The sequence below is a fragment of the Egretta garzetta genome, unplaced genomic scaffold, assembly GCF_000687185.1.
Source record: "Egretta garzetta isolate BGI_Z169 unplaced genomic scaffold, ASM68718v1 scaffold260, whole genome shotgun sequence".
Classification (NCBI taxonomy): domain Eukaryota; kingdom Metazoa; phylum Chordata; class Aves; order Pelecaniformes; family Ardeidae; genus Egretta; species Egretta garzetta.
In genome coordinates, this window is record NW_009258662.1 from 3,535,951 (window position 1) to 3,558,225 (window position 22,275).

The following is a 22,275-nucleotide window of genomic DNA, read 5'->3' on the forward strand; positions in this document are numbered from 1 at the left end:
GTGGGCCTTAGGGCTGCCAGCGCACATTGCCGGCTCATGTCCAGCTTTTCATCCACCATATTTTGGTACATTTTTATAATTTAGCCATTAGTATTTGAACTAGTCTCTCCAAGTTCCTGCTCATCATCAGTGGAGTGGAATGGCTCAGTTCAGTTGCCTACATGTACGGATCTAGCAGTGTCTAAGGCATCTTACTGGCTGTCAGATATCATGCAAAACCTACAGGAATCTCATGATCTCCTGTAGCCCCAGCTGAAGGCCAAGGTGGTACCCCCGGGCACCATAAAGAGCTAAGTTTGCCTAGTTTTGATGATAACACCGAAGTACATAGCTGCATTAAACTGCATCTCCCCCTAGAAATCAGTGAGCCAAATCCCATCCCAGGGTTACTCATTCAGAGTTTAAGCTTTAGGGAATTAAACAGAATGATTCAAATGGCCACAAGATGTCACCACCTCTTCATAGACATTTCCAAATGGAAACATTCATACGGCAGGGAAAAAAACTCCACCGTTAATGAACAGTTTCAGCTCTTCTAAGTAGTGCATACATAACTAACTTTACATATATAGAGATATATAAATCTAATATCAATTATGTGATAGGGTTTTGTATATATACACATTGCATATAATACAGTAATATAAATATGTATTCTATAATGTAAATGAAAACAAAATGAAAAAAAGGTCTGGATTTTGAGGTTTTTCTACTTTTCCTAGAAAAAAAAAAGAAAATTTTTGTGCTAAAAGCTAGGCTTCTGCATATGACTTTTTGCCAGCATGTTTTGCTTTCATGAAGCATGTTTTTGTTCTAGAAGACACTGCTCTCTATGAAAAATAAAGACAGAGGAAGCAAGCTGTCCTTCTGGTTTTGATAGCCTCTAAGTCACAGCTGGGGGATCACGTGCTCCAACATCCCATGTATGAATACATAAAAGAAGGCAAAAGGAATGCGCCCACTAAGTCTGAGAACTCAAATCAATTCTCATAGTTTTGGAAAGCAGCTTTTAGATGTTAGCACTGTCTGATCCCTGTCTTGAAACAGCCACAATCTCTGTTCTTAGCTTTGCTGAAATACTTTCTCCATATTTTTCTTTTCCAGAGAAGTACATTCGACTGGGGATATGTTGGAGATCTGGTGAGTTTTTTTCTTCCTCTGTGGAAAATAATTCTGAACAAAGTGATTTTCTAGTTAACCATTTTTTGGAAATCAATCCTTTTGTTTGTTCAGTTCCTTGTTTTTACTGCTGGTTGGGTATTAACCTATTTTCTTTAAACAGAGCACTGTTTGCACAATTCTGTTTATACAACTGCTCCTGGAGGGAGAAGGGTATGGTAAATATGAAGAAATAAGCATCAAAAATGATTAGACAAAGACAACATCTTAATATACCAGTTTAATACTGTTGTCCCACTGCCATGATTTAACCATTTACAAGACTAGGTGGGTAACCAATCCTTCAGGTCGCCTTTATTTAGGACTTTTATTGAAAATGTAGGCTCTTTCCTCCTCGGTATATGATGTTGAGGCTTACCGTGTATCCTTTTATGCTGGATTGCACCAATAGAGTCATTCCAAGGACTGGTTGCATGGTCAAAAGCAAGGAAAAAATTCCAGTTTAACAAATTCTATCTTTCAGCTGAAATGCTATAATGAACTATATTTACATGAGTATCCTGCCACAATTGCCAGGTAAAATACAGAGGTGTCCTGAACTTGAGTTCATGTCCCATCTAGCTGCCACATTGTAAGGAAGAGCCGCTGAAAAAAAGGCACTATAAAAGCAGTTGATAAGGCCCTCTAGGGCACATTTTCTAGCTATGTCCTAAGTTTATAGAGCAATTTTGTCAATTACAGGTGGAGGATGATGACAAGATAGGTCTTTACAGCTACAAAGTTCAATCTACTATAACATCGCGGTTGGCCAACACAATGATCCAAGCCAAAATGGTGAATAATGCAAAACGGTCCCAGCACATAGTGTTTGATGTACAAGTCCCCAAAGGAGCTTTTATTGACAACTTTACTATGTAAGTAGTGGGCAGGTATCAGTCTTGTGCTCTGGCAGGGTTCAATGTGGTGGCAGAATGTGGTGGGAGGGAAGTATTCATAAAAGCAGAACACCCCTTATTATTTTCCACCTTCAGTGTAATTTCAGCAGGCTTTCTCAAAAAAAAAAGCTCATGTCATCATACTGCCTGTCCATCTCTTCCTCTCCAGTAATTATTGGGCCATTGGCCAACATCAACAAAATCTGACAAAAGGACAGAAGGGTCAAATAGACCAAGCTCCTACCCGTCTTGTGCAAGTTGGCACCAGATCAAAGGAGAGAGAGACCCAAATTAGAGCCCTCACTGAACAGAAAGAAACTATCCTGGTTCAGTATCCACTCAGAGAGGCAGCAACCAGCTTGCTGGTCAGGAGACATGTCCAAATCCATGTTCCAAAACAGCCATGACATGAGTAACTGCCCACCCTGCCCAAAGGATAAGGAAAGTGTGAAGGAGGTGGGGGAGAGCAGATCCTCCTCAGAGTACAAGAGTGCTGGCTACTTGAGATAAAATACTGGGTAGAGAAAAAGATACAGAGCTACTGGGAACCAGACTTCATTACTTTAGGGTTAAACAAGAGCCTTATTATTTCATTTCCCACCAGATTAGATTTCACTGATGTTTTTCTGAAGTGAAGAAATAGTTGTCGATTGTAAAGTTGGGTTTTTTTGCGAACTGACTGTGTTTCTCTCTCCTAGGGATGTCAATGGTATAATATTTACTAGCAAAATTCGGGAAAAATCTGAAGCCAGGAAAATGTACTCTCAAGCAAAAGCCAAAGGCAAAGCTGCTGGAATAGTAAGGTATAAAGATTTTGGTATATGGATTGTAGTGAACTTATTCATAGGAGAACTGAGGTGACCCACTCCAGGAGGAGATAGATGAGGGGAGGAACCCTGGGAAGGAAAATGGGTTGCTTACTTGCAGCAACTCTGATATTTAGTTGTCAAGGACTTAAATTGTGTTTCTGCTTTCATCTTGATAAAACACACTGTGCTTACAGAGAACTGCAGTTCCCTGGTATAGGCCACAGCTGGAATCAGACCTAGCAAATGCATAACGCTAAACCAAAATGCAAAGAAGCTCTCTTTCTCCTTGTATTTTCTCAAAATAACCCCACAGCTGACTTTTCAGGAGCAATACCTTGGATATGGAAAACTTCCAAACTGAAGTGAATGTGCCCCCAGGGACGAGGATCCAGTTTGAACTTCACTACCATGAAATGATTCGAAGGAAACTGAGCTCCTATGAGCATGTCATCTCTGTGAAGCCAGGACGCTTGGCAAAGCACATGGAGGTAAAGTAGAGCTGGTGTGTGTAGGCAGCACCCACAGATGAAGCCTCATTGAGAAAGCAGCCAAGGTTCCTGTGAGCTTCACAGCAGGACATTTCATCTACAGCTCCTTCCCTTTATATGAGCTTTGTACAAATAGCCTCAAGGTCACTGTGTAGACCAGCATGAGACACTTCAAGCCAGGAGCTATGTAGCTACATGAGTGAGGAGCAAATGTGTCCTGCCTCCTCTCATACGAACACAGTTGGGCATCTCCTGAATCGTGACTGACTCACGTCAGAACCACTCAGGCAAACAAGCTTTGGCCTGTATATACCCTTGTGTAATCTTGCCTTGACTGAAGGAAAAGAAAAAATATTTGCCATTTATTTGGAACAGTGCTTTTCACAATAATCCCAACTTCATGAGATAGTGTACTATGGGAGCAGATGTTCTCTGAATGACAGTCCCTCCACAACTGGTGGCCAGAAGATGATTTGCCTTGTTATTACCCTCTTTCTTACACTCATCCAAAAGTGTCCTCTGTCATCCGTCAACAGGCACAGGATACATTTCCACACATTTCCACACACAGGTGGACATTTCCATCTGGCCATTCTCATGTTCCTCTATCATAAATGTCTTCTTCAGTTTCCCATGGCTTCAACACAAGCTCTATATAAAAGTTTGCTGCTCACATTTCCCTGGTGCAGGCTGTGAACTGCTTCAAGCTATCCACAGGCCTGAGCTAATCTTACTGAAAAGGACACCATGTCCTGTCTCCTAGTAGTCTTACTAACTATTCAGAAATATGACCAGAAAAAGCTCTCATCTCAGGCTGACAGGATAAAACCTTTATTTTCCAAATCACTGTGGCCATCCAGCCAAATGGGAAAAGTCTCTGTCCTGTCAATAGCATGAGTAGAGAGGAAGAGAACCCATCATCAAGTGTGAGAACTCATCATCCTCCTGACCTCCTAACCCAAAGCAACACCAAGGCAGAGGCACTTCATGCTTCTTTCTTGCTTTCAGCATAAACAATGGTATCATCCGTGACTCCTATCTCACCACTTGCCCCATGGGAATGAGCATTTCCACCAAACGCTTTCTATTCTTGGGACACATTTTTTTTGTCTTCCCATCATGGTCTATTTTCAGTATTACATGGATCCTCACAATGAATGAGACTAGCCCTACAGGAGCACTCTCAAGAGCATCCCAGCCCCCAGCTGGATTTTCCCTCATGTGATCCTGGTACAACACTGGCATCGCTTCATACTAATGTCCTCCCTTCCTGTCTTTAGGTGGATGTCCGCATTATTGAGCCACAGGGACTTCGCTACGTGCATGTTCCTAATTCACTCGGAGACCATTTTGATGGAATCACCACCATCTCCAAGGGAGAAAAAAAGGTAACAGTCATAAGCTGGAAATAGCATGAAAACTTCAGTTTTCACGCTTGTTCCTATGCAGTCATGGCATTTTTTCATACTTCCTGGAAGCATGCAAAAATATGGCAAAAAAATATAGTATCTTCATTATTGATACCTAAATGTATGTACAAGATGCTCAAATACTACAGTCATAACAGTATAGAAATAGTGTGTAGTCCGCCCATCTTAGAATCACAGAATTGTTTAGGTTGAAAAAGACCTTTAAGATCATCAAGTCCAACCGTTACCCTAACCCTGCCATCCCACCACTAAACCCTGTCCCTAAGCACCTCGTCTGCCCGGCTTTCAGATACCTCCAGGGATGGGGACTCCACCACTCCCCTGGGCAGCCTGTTGTAATGCTTGACCACCCTTTCATTCAAAAAATGTTTCCTCGTGTCTAATCTAAACCTGCCCTGGCGCAACTTGAGGCCATCTTTGTGCATCTTTGTGCAAAGCTTTTCATTTGTAATTCTGAAAGAGCAATGCACTGGGATTGCTGGATGTGGAAAAGGTAGGTGATGAATACCAAGTGGAATAACCATTGTGGAATAACTCCACAGTCTCAGTTTCAACTGAGAACATCTACATATGGACTTATTTTAGGACAGCTCTTCTCCTTGGCATTCTTACCCTAGTTTTCTCTAGCATAGCTCTTGTGTATAAGTAAACCCTCCAATAGCAGGGAAGTTTTTCTCAAGAAACTACAAGCAGTGATTCTAGGAGGGTACAACTCTTCTTATTCTTACATAGACATCTAATACAAGATATGTGAATCAGGCCCAAAAAGTCTGTCTATAGTACTGTAATAATATATCAGGCAGAATTATTTCTTGATATCCAGGCTCAACTTTATGTCTCATTCACCCACATTCCTAGTTTAGCAAATTAGTTCAGAGGTAGTGCGTACAATGTCTTATCTTCTCAGGAAATGTCAACTTATCCAGTCAAAGCAGAGAAATAATGCCATAAGGTCTGCATAACCAATCACGTGACTAATGAAGATGATTCCTAGTACTCAATTTACAGTCAAATTACGGGAAAAAATCAATTTAAAAGCTATTAAAAATGTTGATAAAATTATGGGTAATTTCAATGAGGAAAATGTTAAATAAGCCAACAGATTACTTACTAGAAATGGTTTGCGCAGCTGTAACTGAAATATTTGGTGCTGTAGATGGGTCATCTTATTTGTGTCACAGTTGCTACTACTGAATCAGCATATCCAGGCAAACCTTAGTGCTGGGGGTTTTTTTGAAGTGACGAAGTCCATTTTCTGCTTAAACTAAGAATACAAATAAAGAAAGAAGAAAAGCATTCAGTGAAATAAGATATTTCATGAATAGATGAACTCTTTTTGTTTCAATGATCCACCTTTCACACAACATCTGATTAACTGATGATCTCTTCTCATTTCTAGGCTCATGTTTCTTTCAAGCCAACGATGGCTCAGCAACGAAAATGCCCCAAGTGCTCATCCACAGCAGTAGATGGAAATTTTGTGGTGCAATATGATGTGAACAGAGAAACCACAGGTGGAGAATTGGAAGTAAGTGTTGCTGCTTAACAGGGGCGGGAGATCTGTGGATACAACCATTGCTGTCATTAAGCAAACTGTGCTAAACTTCACGGTTCAGGAGAATAAGCATGAGAAAGAGATCTGCATCCAATTGAAAGAACAAAGAGAATTTAAGTGGGCACAATGGATTTGCTTAATTTATGACTAAGACGTGGTCCTACATATAGTCAGGAGCAGATTTCTGTCTTATTCAAAAGCCAATGTCTTTCATACCAGCAGCACTCTGGTGATTTAATGTTGAATTAGAGGACAGTCATTGGAAGTTGCACCAATATATCACAAGGAGACAATCAGAACATCAATATTTTTATGTTAACGTGAAGCAGAGATATGGGGTTGAATTATTACAGACAGAACAGTCTTTTTAAAAATGTTTTTCATTCCTCCCTATCCTAGTGCATGTCAGTTGTCTGAGAACCAGGCTCTGCTCTCCTTGATAACAAGTAAAGACGACGGAGTATAAATGGTGTAAGGCTACAAATACAGAGACGTGCAGAGCTGAAAGTTAGATTTGGCCCATTTTGATTTTTCTGACATCCTTATTGTAACTCACTTCACTGTGAATTTTTTTATTTTATTTTACAGATTTTTAATGGCTATTTTATTCATTTCTTTGCTCCGGAAAATCTTGATCCTCTGCCCAAAAACATTTTATTTGTTATAGATGTCAGTGGTTCAATGTGGGGACTGAAAATGAAACAAGTAAGTGTTCCACCTCTATTGCAAAATGAACCTCCTGCCAACTTTTCCCATATGCCTTACCATGCAATTCTGTAGCAGACTGGCACTCAAAATTACCAGCTAAGTTCTTTACAATTTACTCTGTCAAGAGTCTCGCTGAATTTGGGGAATATTTGGTGAATCAAAGACCTGATGATTTTACTCGTTATTTGTAATGCTCACTCCCATGTTGTAAGGAAGAGATGATGCCATCAGAATAAGGATTTTAGCTCTAAATGAAGATTTTAATTGACAGATCACAAAACATTTTGCAAAGGCTCTGTCCCCCTTTTTCTCTAATCTTCTCTACGGAATCCTGGGAAAGTCTCAGTGGGGATACTACATCCCTGCTTTCAAAAAGTTGTGGACAATTATTGACAGCCCACTGAAGAGCAGTGAGAGTTGTTTAGACAACATAACCCACTGGGGGGAGGGAAAACGAAAAAAATAAGCTGTTTTAGTCTGCGAAAGAAAAGACTTGGAGATACCTAAGCAGCCTCCAAATATGCGAACAATTGTTCTGAAAAGGAAACCCATCAGCTGACATTCATGCCCAACCAGGGTAGGATAAGATGGAATCAGATGGATTTACAGCAGGAGAGATTTATGTTAGAAATTAGGAAAAACTTCGCAGTGCTGAGAGGGGAGTTCAGGAGTTGTCTATCCTGTGTCACTAAGGTTTTTAAGAACTGACTGGCAAACATCAGTCAGGGATGGTCTAGGTGTATTTGAATTTGCTTCGGAGCACAGTACTTGGTAGATTGCTTCCTTGGGGAAATCAATGCTGCAAAACTGGGATACGGGCTAATTGTCGCTTGTTTAAATCACACATCTTCAAACAGCCGTTACCCAGCCTGAAATGACAGCACTGCAGACAAAGCTAAGTCTCCAGAGCTGATAGGAGCAATTCGTCTCTCCTGACCCACAGTGTCTCACAAACCGCTGCTCTCTCTCACCTCACTCTGTATTAGTAGGAGTTAAGCAAGGATGGGTTGAGTCACATGGGGTTTGGTCTTGTTAATGGCATTTTTTGCTGGATTTCTTGTTAGAAAAGTTCAACTTTACGCAAGAAGAGCAAAAAAGGAGAGATTTGGATAGCAGATGATATTTTGGATTCCAGTGCTCATGTTTATTCATCAGAGGCATCTGTTTGCTTGTAATCGCAAGTTAAGAAGACGTTTGCAGCAACAGGAAGCATAAACTCATCTTTTCTTAAATTTCTTCTCCTCAGACCATCGAGGCCATGAAGGCAATATTGAGTGAGCTCCGTGCTGCTGATCAGTTCTCCCTTATCGACTTCAACCACAATGTCCGATGCTGGAGAGATAACTTGGTCTCAGCCACCCCAGCGCAGGTTGAAGATGCTAAGAAGTACATCCAGACAATCCATCCCAATGGGGGTATGAGGTTTTGATTGCGAGGTGCTCATGGAAGCTAGATATCACAGGAACGGGTACCTCAGACAACTTTCAGATTGGCAGATTATTCCTAAAAAGAAATCTGATTGCCAAGATGGGAAAAGCATGCCCTGGGGTTAAAAGGGAGCAAGGATTCTGGTTTATTGCGTCAGGGGATGGGATGGCATTTCCTTCTGCTGAATAAGCTATGACAGATAGAACACAGACCGTAGAACAGCTGCTTTAAACCTATAGGTCCTACCTCCAACCTCATAGATCCCAAATATCCTTGAAAGTCCAAAGCCATCTCATGCCTTTCTAAAGCAGATCATAAGCAGCCCAACTCCAGGGACTCTGCTGGCTGTAATTTGTAGACTACACCATGATCTACTAAATGCCACCTTGGGCAAACTGCTCATCATTTTTGTGCCTTCATTCTCTCTCTGATAAACAAGGACAGTCGCCTTTTTCAGCCTTACAGCTCTTTGGATGCTTCATCTGCTAGTGCTTGAACTACTTGTACAGAAAGGGCTCATAATCACTTTAACCCATTTCTCTCTGAAGTACAATCCTGGTTTGGTTGTTCAGGTATTTGTATGTCAATAGTGTGTAGAGGGTCTCCCCATCATTAGAGCCTTCCAGTTCTGTGGAACCTTCGTTCCCAGAAACTTTCACAGGCAACACATAAGGTAGGATCACCATGAAGTTATAGACTTGTCTGAGATCATCGGTGTGCTGGGAACAGGAACCCATGTTGCATATATGAGTGTCTCATAAGCCTGACTTTGTTACCCCAAATGAGCAGACGGACAAGCTAAGAGACCTGCTCCCATCCAGCAAAGCCAGTCCGCAATGCAGCATTTTATTATCCTGTCTCTGGAGCTGCTAATGTTTTTCTTTCTTGACAGACAAAATACTTATTTTCTGACTGCTCAGGCTTCCTACTCATGTTCCTCTCATACTAATTTCTTACTCGGTCCCTTCTGTGCCACAAACCAAACCTTTAGACAGGGTGAGTAAACACACACCTCTTCCTTTCCAATCAAGATGCCCAAGGCTGGCTGGTTTTGGCTGATGCCAGAAAAGAAAGTTTCTTCTTCTCTCATTCAGTCACCTGCCTGCAAACCCACTGCTTCTTCCCGCAGCAAATAATTCCCAACACCACAAATGGTCCTACTGGAATTAGTGAGGGGGTTGGGGTGGGGAGGTGGAGGTGGCAACCTGGGATGAAAAAGGGTATCAACATCTGGGCTCTTAATGGAACTTAGTGCAAAACATGTATGTGTATAAATTCATACAAATATGTATTCATATATTTCAACATCATGGTAAGAAAAAAGTAGCATGCTGATGACCAAATTCAGATGGATTACAGACTATTTCCGCTTACAGAGATGTACACCCTGACTAATTCTGTTGATTTCAGTAAATAGTATAACTATAGGTAAGGAAAACAGAGAAGGTCTGCTTAACACAAGGACCCACATGCAACACATTTCAGCTTCTGTTTCTTCAGGGAACCAGAGTGCTAGCAGATGTACTGTAAGCATCGCAGAGGAGGGGGTTTGCTGCCTTGATTTCAGGTCTTGTCCGTGCTGATTAATTCCACTAGTATCTCAGAACTGACCTGAATTTGACAAGAGACTCGACAAGAATCAAATTTGTTTTCATTGTGTCTTTGACAGGCACAAATATCAATGAAGCTCTACTCCGAGCCACATTCATCCTGAATGAAGCCCAAAACTTAGGCATGTTGGACCCTAACTCAGTCTCCATGATCGTACTGGTGTCTGATGGAGACCCAACAGTAGGTAAGGATTCTACTTCAGGTGAGAAGAAAGGCCAGTGGGATTAGCCTGAGAAAAGCATGCAACATGTAGACACTTTGACAGTAAGTTTAAAAAATTCTGTTTCCCTTTCTTCCAATGCCTGTGCTGCTCTTTTGCCAAGTGCTATAGGTGCCATGGGGCTTTGCACAGAGGCTTCCAAAAGATGAGCACATTATGTTATGCAGTTATCCACTTCTTGCAATCACAGAGATGCACAAGTCCTGTAGGAGAGGTAATCACAACCTTAGAAAAAAATTCCTCTTCCAGTGACTGCACAGATCTATGCAGTCCCAAGTGTAACATCAAAATTAGGAAAATTAAGTAGAAAGCAAATTAGTTTGGATTGGATTTGGTACAGGACAAAAGCAGTCACTTACTGCAAGATGCCAGCCCAGAAGAGGCTGCCATTAAAAATAAATTTGAAAAAGAAAAGTCAGTCCCGATGGTGGCAGAGAATATCTTCAGTATGAGAAACAAAGTAAAACCTTTAAGGAGATGTCTTAGTCTGCAGAGAGTTTGAAGCAGTAATTCTGGGAGAAGCCTAGATGTGTTACAATTACAAACTCCCCAGGAAGTTAATAAGAGCACTGGTTATACAAAGAATATGCATCAGATACCAAAAAAGGAGTTCAAAGGAATCGTCTTCAGTGGAAACAATTCATCTCCATCCAGGAGAAGCTCAAATGTCACTGTAGGCCCTGCAAAATGGAGATTTGACATCTGAGCTAGTTGTCTAGGTTTCCCTTATATTAAGAGAGAACCAGAGACACTGGAAGAGCATGAATGCGCTTACCTTGATGGAGACTTCCTCCGTTGCTCAGATGGTTGTCACCCTTTGTGTGTCTCCAAGGTGAGCTAAAGCTGACGACGATCCAGAAGAACGTGAAGCAGAGCATAAAGGACGAATTCTCTCTCTTCTGCCTCGGGATTGGGTTTGATGTAGATTATGATTTCCTGCAAAGAATCGCAACTGACAACCGTGGCATGGCCCAGAGGATTTTTGGAAATCAGGAGACTTCTGCCCAAATGAAGGTGCATTTCTGGCCCATTGCCTGTGGAACTGAGGGTCCAGTTCTGTTCACAGCTGTGGAGCTGGGTAGCTCCTCCAGCAAGAGTCGAGTTACTGTAGGTCCGTAGGGAAGGTCACAAAAAGCATTGTTGCTTCTGGAGAGTCCTGCAAGATGACAATCATGCATTATCTTGAGAGCTCCTAGTTACAATTTTTGTAGTATCCATAATAGATACTGTACTGCTCTGTGCAGGATATATCCATACATCCATAAAACAGTCCTAACCATAAAAAAAGATTTTCTGAATTAAAATTAAGGCCTGGGTTTTACCTCAGACCACTTCAGCATTAACAAAAGGCCTAGATATAAACACTAAATGCTAATCCAAACTTTGCCAGTGTAAGATAAAGTTCAGTTCTAGGAGGCTATGGCTCCAAGCCCATGAGCAGCAATTGCTGATGAGCAAAATCTTCCATCCTTATTCTGTTTCTATTCATTGGTTTCATCACCTGTGCAGGCTTCTCATACTTCTTCGTTCCTAACACAGGTGTGGTAGGACACACCAAACACAGCAGCTCTAAGACTGCAACCCCGCAGTATGAGACAGCCTCCACCCGTAGCACTGTATGGGTACCTGTTTTCTCTCTCTGGTCCCATATTGCTAAACCCAGCTGTGCACACATCCCAGTTCACATCAGCCAGGTACAACAGGGTCAGAAAAGGGTAGACAGTCTGCAGCACAGAAGCCAATGCAAGTGAGATATAGGTCTAGTTTTTGGCAAGAATTAAGCGGGAAGCCGCTGCGTGTCTCAGACAGTAGCCAAGAGCTGACCAACCTGACAATAGATTCAGGCTCATATACACCTGTCTTCAAGCCTTTTACATCTAGCCTCTGGCCGTCCTTTGACTTCTACAAGTCTTAGAATAGAATCATAGAATCATTTAGGTTGGAAAAGACCTTTAAGGTCATCAAGTCCAACCATTAACCTAACACTGCCATTCCACCACTAAATAGTGGAATTGGACCAGACCTTCTTGCTGGACCCTCTTACAAGTGTACTAAAGTCTAAGTATAAAGGTGTCTGCATTCTCTGGAACAAGGAAAGTCCCACTTGCCCATTAGGGTTCCAGGCTTTGTCACATGCTGTCCTTTCAGTAAGAGTGGTGCGTGTGGGAGGGTTGCTTCGGGTACATCAGACTCACTTCTCTGTCTCCTTCCATCTCAGAATTTCTACAACCAGGTCTCCACCCCACTCTTGAAGAAGATTCAGTTCAACTACCCCCATGAGTCAGTGTCAGACGTCACCCAGAGCAGCTTCCACAACTATTTTGGTGGCTCAGAGATAGTAGTGGCTGGGAAGGTCGACACGGAAAATTTGCAGCACTTGGAAAGCATTGTCACAGCGACAGCAGTGAGTGAAGTTGTCCCTAGGATACCTGCTCCGGGTGTTTGGGCTGGTTCAACCACTTGTGTGCAGTCTCCCTGCTGGAGGTTATTGCCAGCAGAGTGTTTTGTCCACTTGGGTTCTGGGTGGGAGCGTGGGGAAACTCATGGGGGTTTTGTCCAACAATGTTTCACAATAACTTCAAGTAGAGCCACAAAGAGTGACTACCTGCATCCTGCAGCCTGCCCGAGGACCTTCCATCTAATAAATGTACCACACAAAATTCAATTACAAACCAGACTAAGACTGTGAGGTCCTCCTTAATGCTTTGTGAAGGTGCAGTGGAGATCCCCTAAGGTAGCTCCTTTCATGGCTGAACCTCTCACTGTTGGAGAGTTCAACCTGGTGGGTCTACAGTGTGTCAAGTCCTAGCACTGTCCTTTTATGCTCTGCCTTGTGGCATGTGTGACGAGACTTTCCCCATGTTTCAGGGCTGCTTTTCCAGGTAGAGTGGGATGAGGTTGGAATACTACATCCAGATCCTTCTTTCTGAAGAGGAACCAAAATATCCACGCTCTTTTGGGGCTTAGGAGTTGCCATTTGTTATTTGCTGGAAAAACCAAACACGTACAATATTCTTTCCTGCCAAAACACAGTGCAGTCCAAGGGTTTGTGGGAGAAAGTAGAATTTTGTTCCTGGTCCTCGGTAGGAATTGGATGTGAAAAGGCCTGAGGGGAAGACAGCAGTGCTCTGTTAAGAGCCTCTTCTTTTGCCATGGGGTAGCACCCTCTTTGGCTACTGCTGACAGCTCCTTTAACTATCTTAATCCACTGTGTCTTTGACAGAAGACCCTCTTGCTACAGCTCCCCTCCCCATGGCAGTCAGGCCAACAGTGGTGGGACTTTCTGATCTAGAAGTGACCACAGGCAGAGGCAGAGTAGGTCCTTAATGCCAGCCGTGCCAAGAGGGGAACTCAAAGCCACCGCATTCTCCTGGCTCACCCTTCATCATCTTTATTTCTCATTGATTGCATAGGCAAATGCAGAGCTCGTCATGGAAACCCTGCGAGATGTTGAAGAACTGGATGGCTTCATGAAGAAAGACAGATACGCAGATCCCGAATTCACTAGGAAGCTGTGGGCCTATCTGACTGTCAACCAGATGCTGGCAGAGAGGTGAGAAGAAATGTGGTCTGTGATGGGAGGGAAGTGAAGCTTGAGAGCAGTCTGGTCCTCTCTGAGACCACAGCCATGAGGCTGCTCACAGGGTTTCAAATGGGTAAGGCAAACAAATCAAAATAAAGGTAGGTGATATCTTCAGCCACAATCCTCCTATTTTTAGGTATCTGGGAATAGAGTTTGGGAGCAGTTAATTAGAGGAATAAGAATCAAACAGACCTGGTTGTGGACCTGAGTGAATGAAATGAATGGGAGACTTGCCTTACGGAGCCTGAGTAAAAGCTATGGGATGCTTCAGGATGAATCCCTCCTGAAGAAGAAAGAGGCCTCCTGCTGAGACCAGGAGAAGGACTGGGCTTCTTTGAGTCCAGGCCAAAGCCCACAGAGACCACAATCTTCTTACGGAGAGTGCATTCACACAGGCCCTCAGCCTTTCTTTCTTGCAACACCTACCAGTTTGTCTCTATAATTCCTCTGTGGAGGCACTGGCATGGCAGATGCCCTGTAGAGCTTCTACCTATGCCTTCTGGTTTGTTTTCCACACAGAAATACAGCCCCCACTGCAGCTTTGAAGAGGAACATCACCAAATCCATCCTACAGATGTCTCTTGACCACCATATTGTTACCCCCTTCACAGCCATGCTGATAGAGAACGCCGAAAAGGATGAGATAATGCTGGCAGACCAGCCCAAAGACCCCAGAAGGGGCTGCTGCCCAGGTCAGTGTCTCAGTCTGTTTTACTCTACCTCTCATTTTGGCTTTGTTCTTCTTGCGTTGAAAGAACAACTGTGTTTATCGTTCACTCTGGGTGTTTGCGCTTATTGGATAGCCTGTATTTTCAGGGAAAGTTGACCAAATCTTCAGCCACTTTGAGAACATCCTGTGATACAAGACCTGTTTGGAGCCATTGGCTTCAGTGACGAATGTGCCAACATTGCAATGATGAGCTTTCCAATAAGCCTACAATGTCACAGATTGAACATCTTCTTCCTGGGACAGATACGCCTAGTTCTCTGCACTGAAGCTGTAGAATTGACTAAACCGTATCTTACCTCCACTTTTAAGCCTTGGAAGCTTCCTAAGATTGTTACCAATCAGCCAGAAGCCTACATGGAATCTGAGTTGTTTTAACCATAGACAGTCCCTCATTAATTAAAATTCTGGATTTCTCTTTTAAATACCTTACCTCAAAACTTGTTCCAAGGTCCTTGTTAGAGCAACCTTATGTCCAGCCAAATGAGGCGGGGTTGGCTTGTTCTGGCATTATATGGTAGAGTCAGTCTCAAAGCAATAGCTGTTGACATCTGTGGGTGTCTAGCAGATCCAAAGTCATCCCTGCACAGCCATGTGCTTCCGATGAAACTCAACAGCAGCTGTTTTGCACCCTCACCAGTCAGTGATTTGAAAAAGCACAACCGGTGCTCTCAGGAAAACACTGCCAGTGTGATGCAATGGAAGCACTGAAAGTAAAAGATCAACTCCTTGAACAACTGAGTCTGGTGATTTAGAACCTATTGGTTTGCCCTCAGCACAAGAAGGACATGGAACAGTTGGAACGGGTCCAGAGGAGGGCAACAAAAATGATCCGAGGGCTGGAGCCCCTCTGCTATGAGGCCAGGCTGAGAGAGTTGGGCTTGTCCAGCCTGGAGAAGAGAAGGCTGCGGGGAGACCTGATTGCGGCCTTTCAGTACCTAAAGGGGGCCTATAGGAAAGATGGGGAAAATCTTTTTAGTAGGGTCAGCTGTGACAGGACAATGGGTAATGGTTTTAAACTAAACCAGGGTAGGTTTAGACTGGATCTAAGGAAGAAATTCTTTACAATGAGGGTGGTGAAACCCTGGCAGGGGTTGCCCAGAGAGGTGGTGGAGGCCCCATCCCTGGAAGCATTCAAGGACAGGTTGGACGGGGCTCTGAGCAACTTGATCTGGTTAAAGGTGTCCCTGCTCCCTGCAGGGGGGTTGGACTAGATGGCCTCTAGGGGTCCCTTCCAACCCAAAACATTCTATGATTCTATGATTCTGAATGGGAGAGTTTACAATTGGTTGTGAAGAAAAGACACAACCTACGCTACAGCAACGAAGAACATCATCCATCTGGCATTTCACACTGGGCTGTGACTTTGCTGAAACTCCAAGCACATGTCCTGCATGCTCAGTTCTCATGCTCCTGGATAACTATAAAAATGTCCTGGTGCTGGCTCAATGAAATGGGGTTGTTAGGTCTGTCAATTGTTATTTTTTGGTTCATTTATTCTTCTTTTAAATTTTAAAGCCTGCAGCTGAGACCTGAAGAGAAATGAAATAGTTGTTATTTGCACTGCAGACTACAACTCCAGTTCAAGGAGCATCTGGACAACACTCTTAGTCATATGGTTTAGTTTTAGGTGGTCCTGTGAGGAGCAGGGAGTTGGACTTGATGATCCCTATGGGTCCATTCCAACTTGAGGTATTCTATGATTCTATGAACTCACACCCATCAAACAGCACAGAAATAACATGTATTGCATTCATGTCTAATTAATTCATTATACATGGCACCAGCTGACTAATTCAGACCATAATTATCTTGATTTAGACGATGCAGAGGGTTTAAGTGATTTTAATACAGGCTCTGTGCCTTTGTGTTTGATGGATTAGTCAAAACGTAACAGCACTGAAATGAGGGTCAAGGCTTCTGTGGATTTCAGGGACAGTGGGACAGGACTCTTGAACCTTAGCAAAGGACAGAGCTTGTAAAATAACATCAAAGTAAACCTGTGCTTAGAATTGTGCAACACACGGGCTGTACTAAAAAGTTTGCATATACAAGGCATAGAATGGGTAACCTGAAATAGATTTTGTCTGTCTGTCCTTACACAACTCTCATCAGAGCTGCACTCTCTGTCTTCGTAGGGAGAGACTATGTCTTCCACTGGAATCACTCACTTTTCAAAGGATTGACTAATCGCTCTTTTCTCATGACAGTCGTTGCAAAACCCGACTGTGCATGGGAGAGCTCCTTCACGCATAATAGTCTGTGAAATTACTATGACCTGGAAAATCAGAACTCTGTCCAGTTTTTAGTTCCTGTATTAACTGTACTGACTTCACATATGATAGTGGTAACAGAAATAACGTTGCCTGAGTAAAAACAGCCTATGGTCTGAACTAGGGGCTCAGGGAAGAAGATGCTGACAGAGATTTAGAAGATCTAGCTGTGCAATCTTCTGTCCTGATGTTGCCGCCCAGCTCCTTTTTCCCTTTATTCCTCTTCCGAGCAAGGCCAGCAGATGATAATATGTGCCCTCCTTCAGCTCTTGCCGTTCTCAGCCCAACATATTAAAACAAACCAAGTTCAATGGATCATTTAAGATCATATTGCTTTACAAACCAAATGGAAGAGAGAGGGCACGTGTTCCTGTGTCATGGCAAAGGCAGAGAGATTTCTAGCAGAAGGGGACATATTAGGGGGTCATATTTTGAATGCTTGCCCTTATTTGCAACCTTTATGCATGGGGGTCATCCTGCAGAGAGAGTCCTACCTTTTCTCAGGCACCCCAAACTCAGGACCCAAGTCAGCAAAGCTTTTTACCATATGCTTATTTTTTTTAAAAATGCAGCTTTGGTAAAACGCTTGAGCCCTTGCATTGGGAGCTTTGCTGAAATGGGGCCTATTCACACAAATAAGAGTTAAAAAGTCAGGCTCCATTTTTTGCCAGTAGCTTATGGTTAGCTCAGCTGCACTGGTAAGTCATGTTCCTCTGGTGGGGACACTGGTGCAAATCCATCCTAACTTCATTATACAAATCTGTCTGCTGTAAACAGTGCTGCGCCTGCTTTTACATTTCATAACAACATCAGGCTCTGATCTACTGCATTACTTTAATAATTACACTATTAAATATGTCAGCACTAACAATAACCTCATTATGACTGTCATTTAACAGGTACTCTAGGATTAACTCCAAATGCACCTAATAATAACAAAGGTATCCCGCCCTGGGCCAATGTCACAGCTGTACCAGTCAGCTTCATGCCTGAGCAAAGGAGTCCTCCTGTGTCCTCTCTGAGCATAAACAGAGGTAAAAGCTACAGCATTTCTCTGCAAAGGAACACCAGACAGCAACACTCGTCACCCGATAAAGAGATAAAGGCGATATAGCCAAAGTTATTGGGCACTTTGGGAATTTCAGCTTCTGTGACAAGAGGTTAAGCTCTATGATGATGGAGGAGTCTATCAATTGCCCTCATTTTTCTGGTTGAGTTTTCTGAATTGTTGTAAAAGCTATAACTTCATTTAGGGGCTACTCCACGAGAGAATAAACCAACCGCTGTGACTAGCGGATGAAGCTCCCTCACTGCTCTTGCAGGGGACATCGGTGTGAAATGTCCTCAGCACAGCCCCCGCTGAAGGTCTGAGCAGGGCACGATCGTGTGCATCCCAAATCACAGCCACCTCAGTCAAATTTTTGCGAATCCATCTAGCGCACAAGGACTGAGCTTTTCTTTATAAAATACTGAGTCATTTTGACTTTGAATAGATGAACCTGTAAAAATGTGCTCGAAGTTACGAGCGTGAGACTAGTTCAGATCCTAATAGGATCCCAGCAACCCCATCTTCTGCTGCCCGCTTCCCTGAGGCCGAGGCTGCTCGCTGGGCTTACATTCAGTTCCTCTGCAGTAGCAAAGCTAATGTAAAGATACTGCCGTTGTAAATGACAGATGAATGCTGGGTGGTAGATAATAATCTCTGAATGTACCGATGACTGATGGATCCTGTTAATGCTTGGGCCTTTGCCACAGATTAGTGCCTACTTAAACAAACCGGCTGTGAGAACCATTGCCTTGAAAAGCAGGATAACTACATTAACTCTGGGAGTGTGCCTGTGTGCAGATGTGTGTATTTACGTAGCTATCAAACAAAGAGCTATCAAACTCCTTCTCAGCATAGCTCAAGGGTTAATCTAAGACTTTGGATAGTCAAGAAACTGTTGGGAAAAGAAGGTGAGCAAGGCAAAGTTACCTGTTCATCTTATACATCTGTTTTGCACTGGAAATTCTTTTTGTTCCTGGAAATGTTGATCAGAACAGGCCTTGGCATCAAGTTGAGGAAGATCAAGCAGTCGGTGAGAACAAGGAAAAATTATTGAGGGCTATATTCAAGAGACTCAATATACTAAAAAGATCCAAAAACTCCTTCAGCCCTTGGGGGGTACCTACCTTACCATTTCCTCTGAAGACATTCCTGGTCAAGAGTCTAGGATTTGTCCTACACATGGGAAGAGTTAAATTCTTCCAAAAGATGAGGAACACCAGTGAATGAATGGAAGCTGGCCTGGCTATCCCCATAGGCAACACTGAGCAGGGGGATGTCTTTGAATGTTGACAGGGAGATGCCAACCACCACCAAGCCAGAAAGAGCTGGGCAGTGCTTTGCACCTCAAGATGAGACTGGAAGCAGCTGCCTTCAGTGATAGGTGCTGGTGTTTGTCTCATTTGAGGCAAATTTTAAAGAACATATGACTTTCAGAGGGGCTCGGTCCCAACAGGGTGTTAAACATACTGTAAGAAAAAGTCCTGGATTGTATTCCTCAGGGGAGTTGGTAGGCAGGATCCATCCTTACCTAACATCAGTATGGTGGAATGGACTTGTAACATCTCTGAAAGCATCTTAGTTTGGGAGTGATGTCCCGGGATTGTGTCACTTCCAGAAATAGGCAACAGCTTGGCATGGGGGTGAGGTGGATATTAGTTTTGAACAGGTGTCACCCAAGTCCTTCTTTCTCTGCCTTAGCTCCTTTCCTGGATCTAGGCCTCAAAGACATGTCCCTGTCTGTCTGGTGTCCAGATGGGTTCTTGGCTGGAGGCTGGCTTCCATCCTGAAAAAACAAAGTTTAGCTTCTAGAACTCCATGTTGAGCCTATGGCACCCTACTGTGTAGCTGACCAGTTAAACCAGTAGTTCACTGCACTTGGCAGTGTTCCTCAAGCCAATGATGTCACACCTTTTCCTTAAAAAGCAGAAGCATATGAGGAGGAAGTGTCTGAGGGGCTTTTGTGGGGAACATCTGAGAACTTCCTTAGCTACTTCAGGGGTGGAAAGGTCCCTCCTCCTACTCTGTGGAGACCCAAAAAGTGCTTCAAAATCCTCTGATGAAAGCATCTCAGCCTTTGTGTCCCTTACCTCTAGGGCAGGTACTGGCCTGCTTCTCACACCTTTTTCTTTCCTATGTTTCAGTTGACAATGACCCACATTTCAACATTTATCTGCCTAAGAGCCAAAGGAACATCTGCTTCAATATCAACTCAGAGCCTGGAAAGATCCTAAACTTGGTTTCTGATCCTGGGACTGGTAAGGGAACAAAACATGGCTTACTTCACAGCACACTTCTCTTCTCTCAGTTCTGAAAGGTGTTCAGAGGAGCAGGGGAAATGCCTACAGGGAGGACTGTGTGCTAACAACAGGAGTGTGGCCAGCAGGTTGAGGGAAGTGGTTATTTCCCTCCGCATCTGGAGCACTGTGTCCAGTTTGATGCTTGCCAGTACAAGAAAGATGGTGACAAACTGGATGAAATCCAGTGGTGGGCACCAAGATGATTATGGGGCTGGAGCACAGGATGTACAGGGAGAGGCTGAGACAGCTGGGTTTGGTCAACCTTAAGAAAAGATGACCCACAGTGCATCTTGTTGCTGTCTACAACTACCTAATCAGAAGTAGGTAGAGATCAGAAGAGGGAGCCTGACACACCAAGATGCATAGCTGAAGGACAAGAGGCAACAGAAACAAGTTGCAATAGGTGAAATTCAGAGTAGGAGTAAGCTATTAGGAAAAACTTTTTCACTGTGACGATGGCCACATGTTTCTGTTGGTCCCATGGAACTCCCTGCTGAGATCAGAACTCCAAGTCTCTAGGTGGTGCTCCGAGGTTTAGGCAACATCTGCTTCTCTGCTATTCACAGGAGTTGTGGTCAATGGGCAGCTCGTTGGCGCCAAGAAAATGGAGAGTAATAAACTCAACACATACTTTGGCAAATTCGGGTTTTATTTCAAAAAAAAAGGCCTGAAAGTGGAGATCACCACAGAAACAATAACGCTGAAAGATGGATCTTACGGCATCACACTGACCTGGTCTGACACGGGGCACATCATTCGGAAGCAGTAAGTCACTGAGCATTTGTTGTCTGCCCTTGGAAACCGTTTGCAACACAGTATTGGACTGACCCAGATGGGGGTGGGACCCTGCTCACAGGGTGCCTACACATGGGCACCTGAATCTTAGCTAGATGTCTGAGCTCTCGTTAATGAAATTAGGCAGTAGGGCCAAGAGAGCGATTCAGTTGACCAGACACGAGTAGAAAGAGCTGAATTCCTCTCCCTACTGCTGACTGCATTAGCTAAGACCAGGATTCAGCTGCCTAAACACAAGCACCTGATGTTATTTGAGATACCTTCAGGGTTCCTGACACAATGGGAGACATGACTCCCAACATCCAGGAGACATTTACCTGCAGATTAACAGCTAGCAGCTATAGCACCCTACAGCACTAGACACCTGGTCAGGCAACGGGATCACTTCCAAAATCTCCAGTCACTGTAGCAACAGCTTAAATTTGTAGGGCAAGATTTGGTTGCCTGAATGTTGGCATGAAGTGTCTGTCCTATGAGGCATCGTCCTGCCAGACCTCTGGGCACCACTCCCAAGGATGTGGGTTTCTGATAGATGCTCTGTCATACCTGGCAGCCCCACAGGTTGTTCTGGATGCCCGAGTGCATCTCAAGGGGCCTGAGAGCTTACACGTGGGCAGCTGAACTGAGCCCTTCCTTTGGTTCATCTCTGCTAGGCTTCTCATATCTGTGAAGAAAGACAGCAACGTTACTATCACCGTGGGTGAGAAGATGTCCTTCATGGTTTTGCTGCACCGTGTGTGGAAGAATCACCCAGTTAATGTTGACTTCCTGGGAATCTACATTCCCCCTGAAAACCAGTTCTCTCCTGCAGCCCATGGGCTGATAGGTAAGGGCTGCGGGTTGGGCAGTGGGAATGGCGGGGCACTAGGAAGGGGTTTTGCTAGATCTTCGAGGGAATTAGTTGGTGTCAGTGTCCTGATGAGGAAGGTGTGAAAATTATTCAAATAGAAAATGGGGGAGATTCTTGTAACATCCTGGAAACCCTCAGGATGCTGTAGAACACCAGGGACCAGGAGATTATTCCTCGTCCCAGCTGGGGAGGGTGTTTTCAAAACAGGCCTGACTAGCCTCGGTGGCACTGTGACGGGGATTTCCCAGCCTGGCTAATCTGCTGCGGGTTGAAAATAAAAAGATGCAAACCTTCTTCATGAGAAGACTGGTGTGCAAACGTTTGTAATTCAGCTCTCCCTTGAATGCCAGCCCTTGCCTGGCAATGGTATAAAACAAAAGCAAGGGCTCAGTTTGTAGG

At 43.7% G+C, this 22,275-nt stretch overlaps 1 protein-coding gene across 1 annotated transcript in view; it reads left to right on the top strand.

Moving 5' to 3' along the window:
- The window catches only part of ITIH2 (inter-alpha-trypsin inhibitor heavy chain 2), a 30,202-nt gene that overhangs the window by 6,485 nt on the left and 1,442 nt on the right, over positions 1–22,275 (top strand). Inside the window, exons 3-19 of the mRNA XM_009648422.2 lie at positions 1,105–1,140; positions 1,861–2,033; positions 2,753–2,857; positions 3,189–3,351; positions 4,632–4,739; positions 6,181–6,309; positions 6,925–7,041; positions 8,291–8,459; positions 10,142–10,267; positions 11,136–11,317; positions 12,522–12,707; positions 13,717–13,856; positions 14,406–14,578; positions 17,786–17,920; positions 20,076–20,189; positions 20,798–20,996; positions 21,680–21,852. Of these exons, the coding sequence (XP_009646717.1) occupies positions 1,105–1,140; positions 1,861–2,033; positions 2,753–2,857; positions 3,189–3,351; positions 4,632–4,739; positions 6,181–6,309; positions 6,925–7,041; positions 8,291–8,459; positions 10,142–10,267; positions 11,136–11,317; positions 12,522–12,707; positions 13,717–13,856; positions 14,406–14,578; positions 17,786–17,920; positions 20,076–20,189; positions 20,798–20,996; positions 21,680–21,852 (2,428 nt within the window). The remainder of the gene's footprint in view (positions 1–1,104; positions 1,141–1,860; positions 2,034–2,752; positions 2,858–3,188; positions 3,352–4,631; positions 4,740–6,180; positions 6,310–6,924; positions 7,042–8,290; positions 8,460–10,141; positions 10,268–11,135; positions 11,318–12,521; positions 12,708–13,716; positions 13,857–14,405; positions 14,579–17,785; positions 17,921–20,075; positions 20,190–20,797; positions 20,997–21,679; positions 21,853–22,275) is intronic.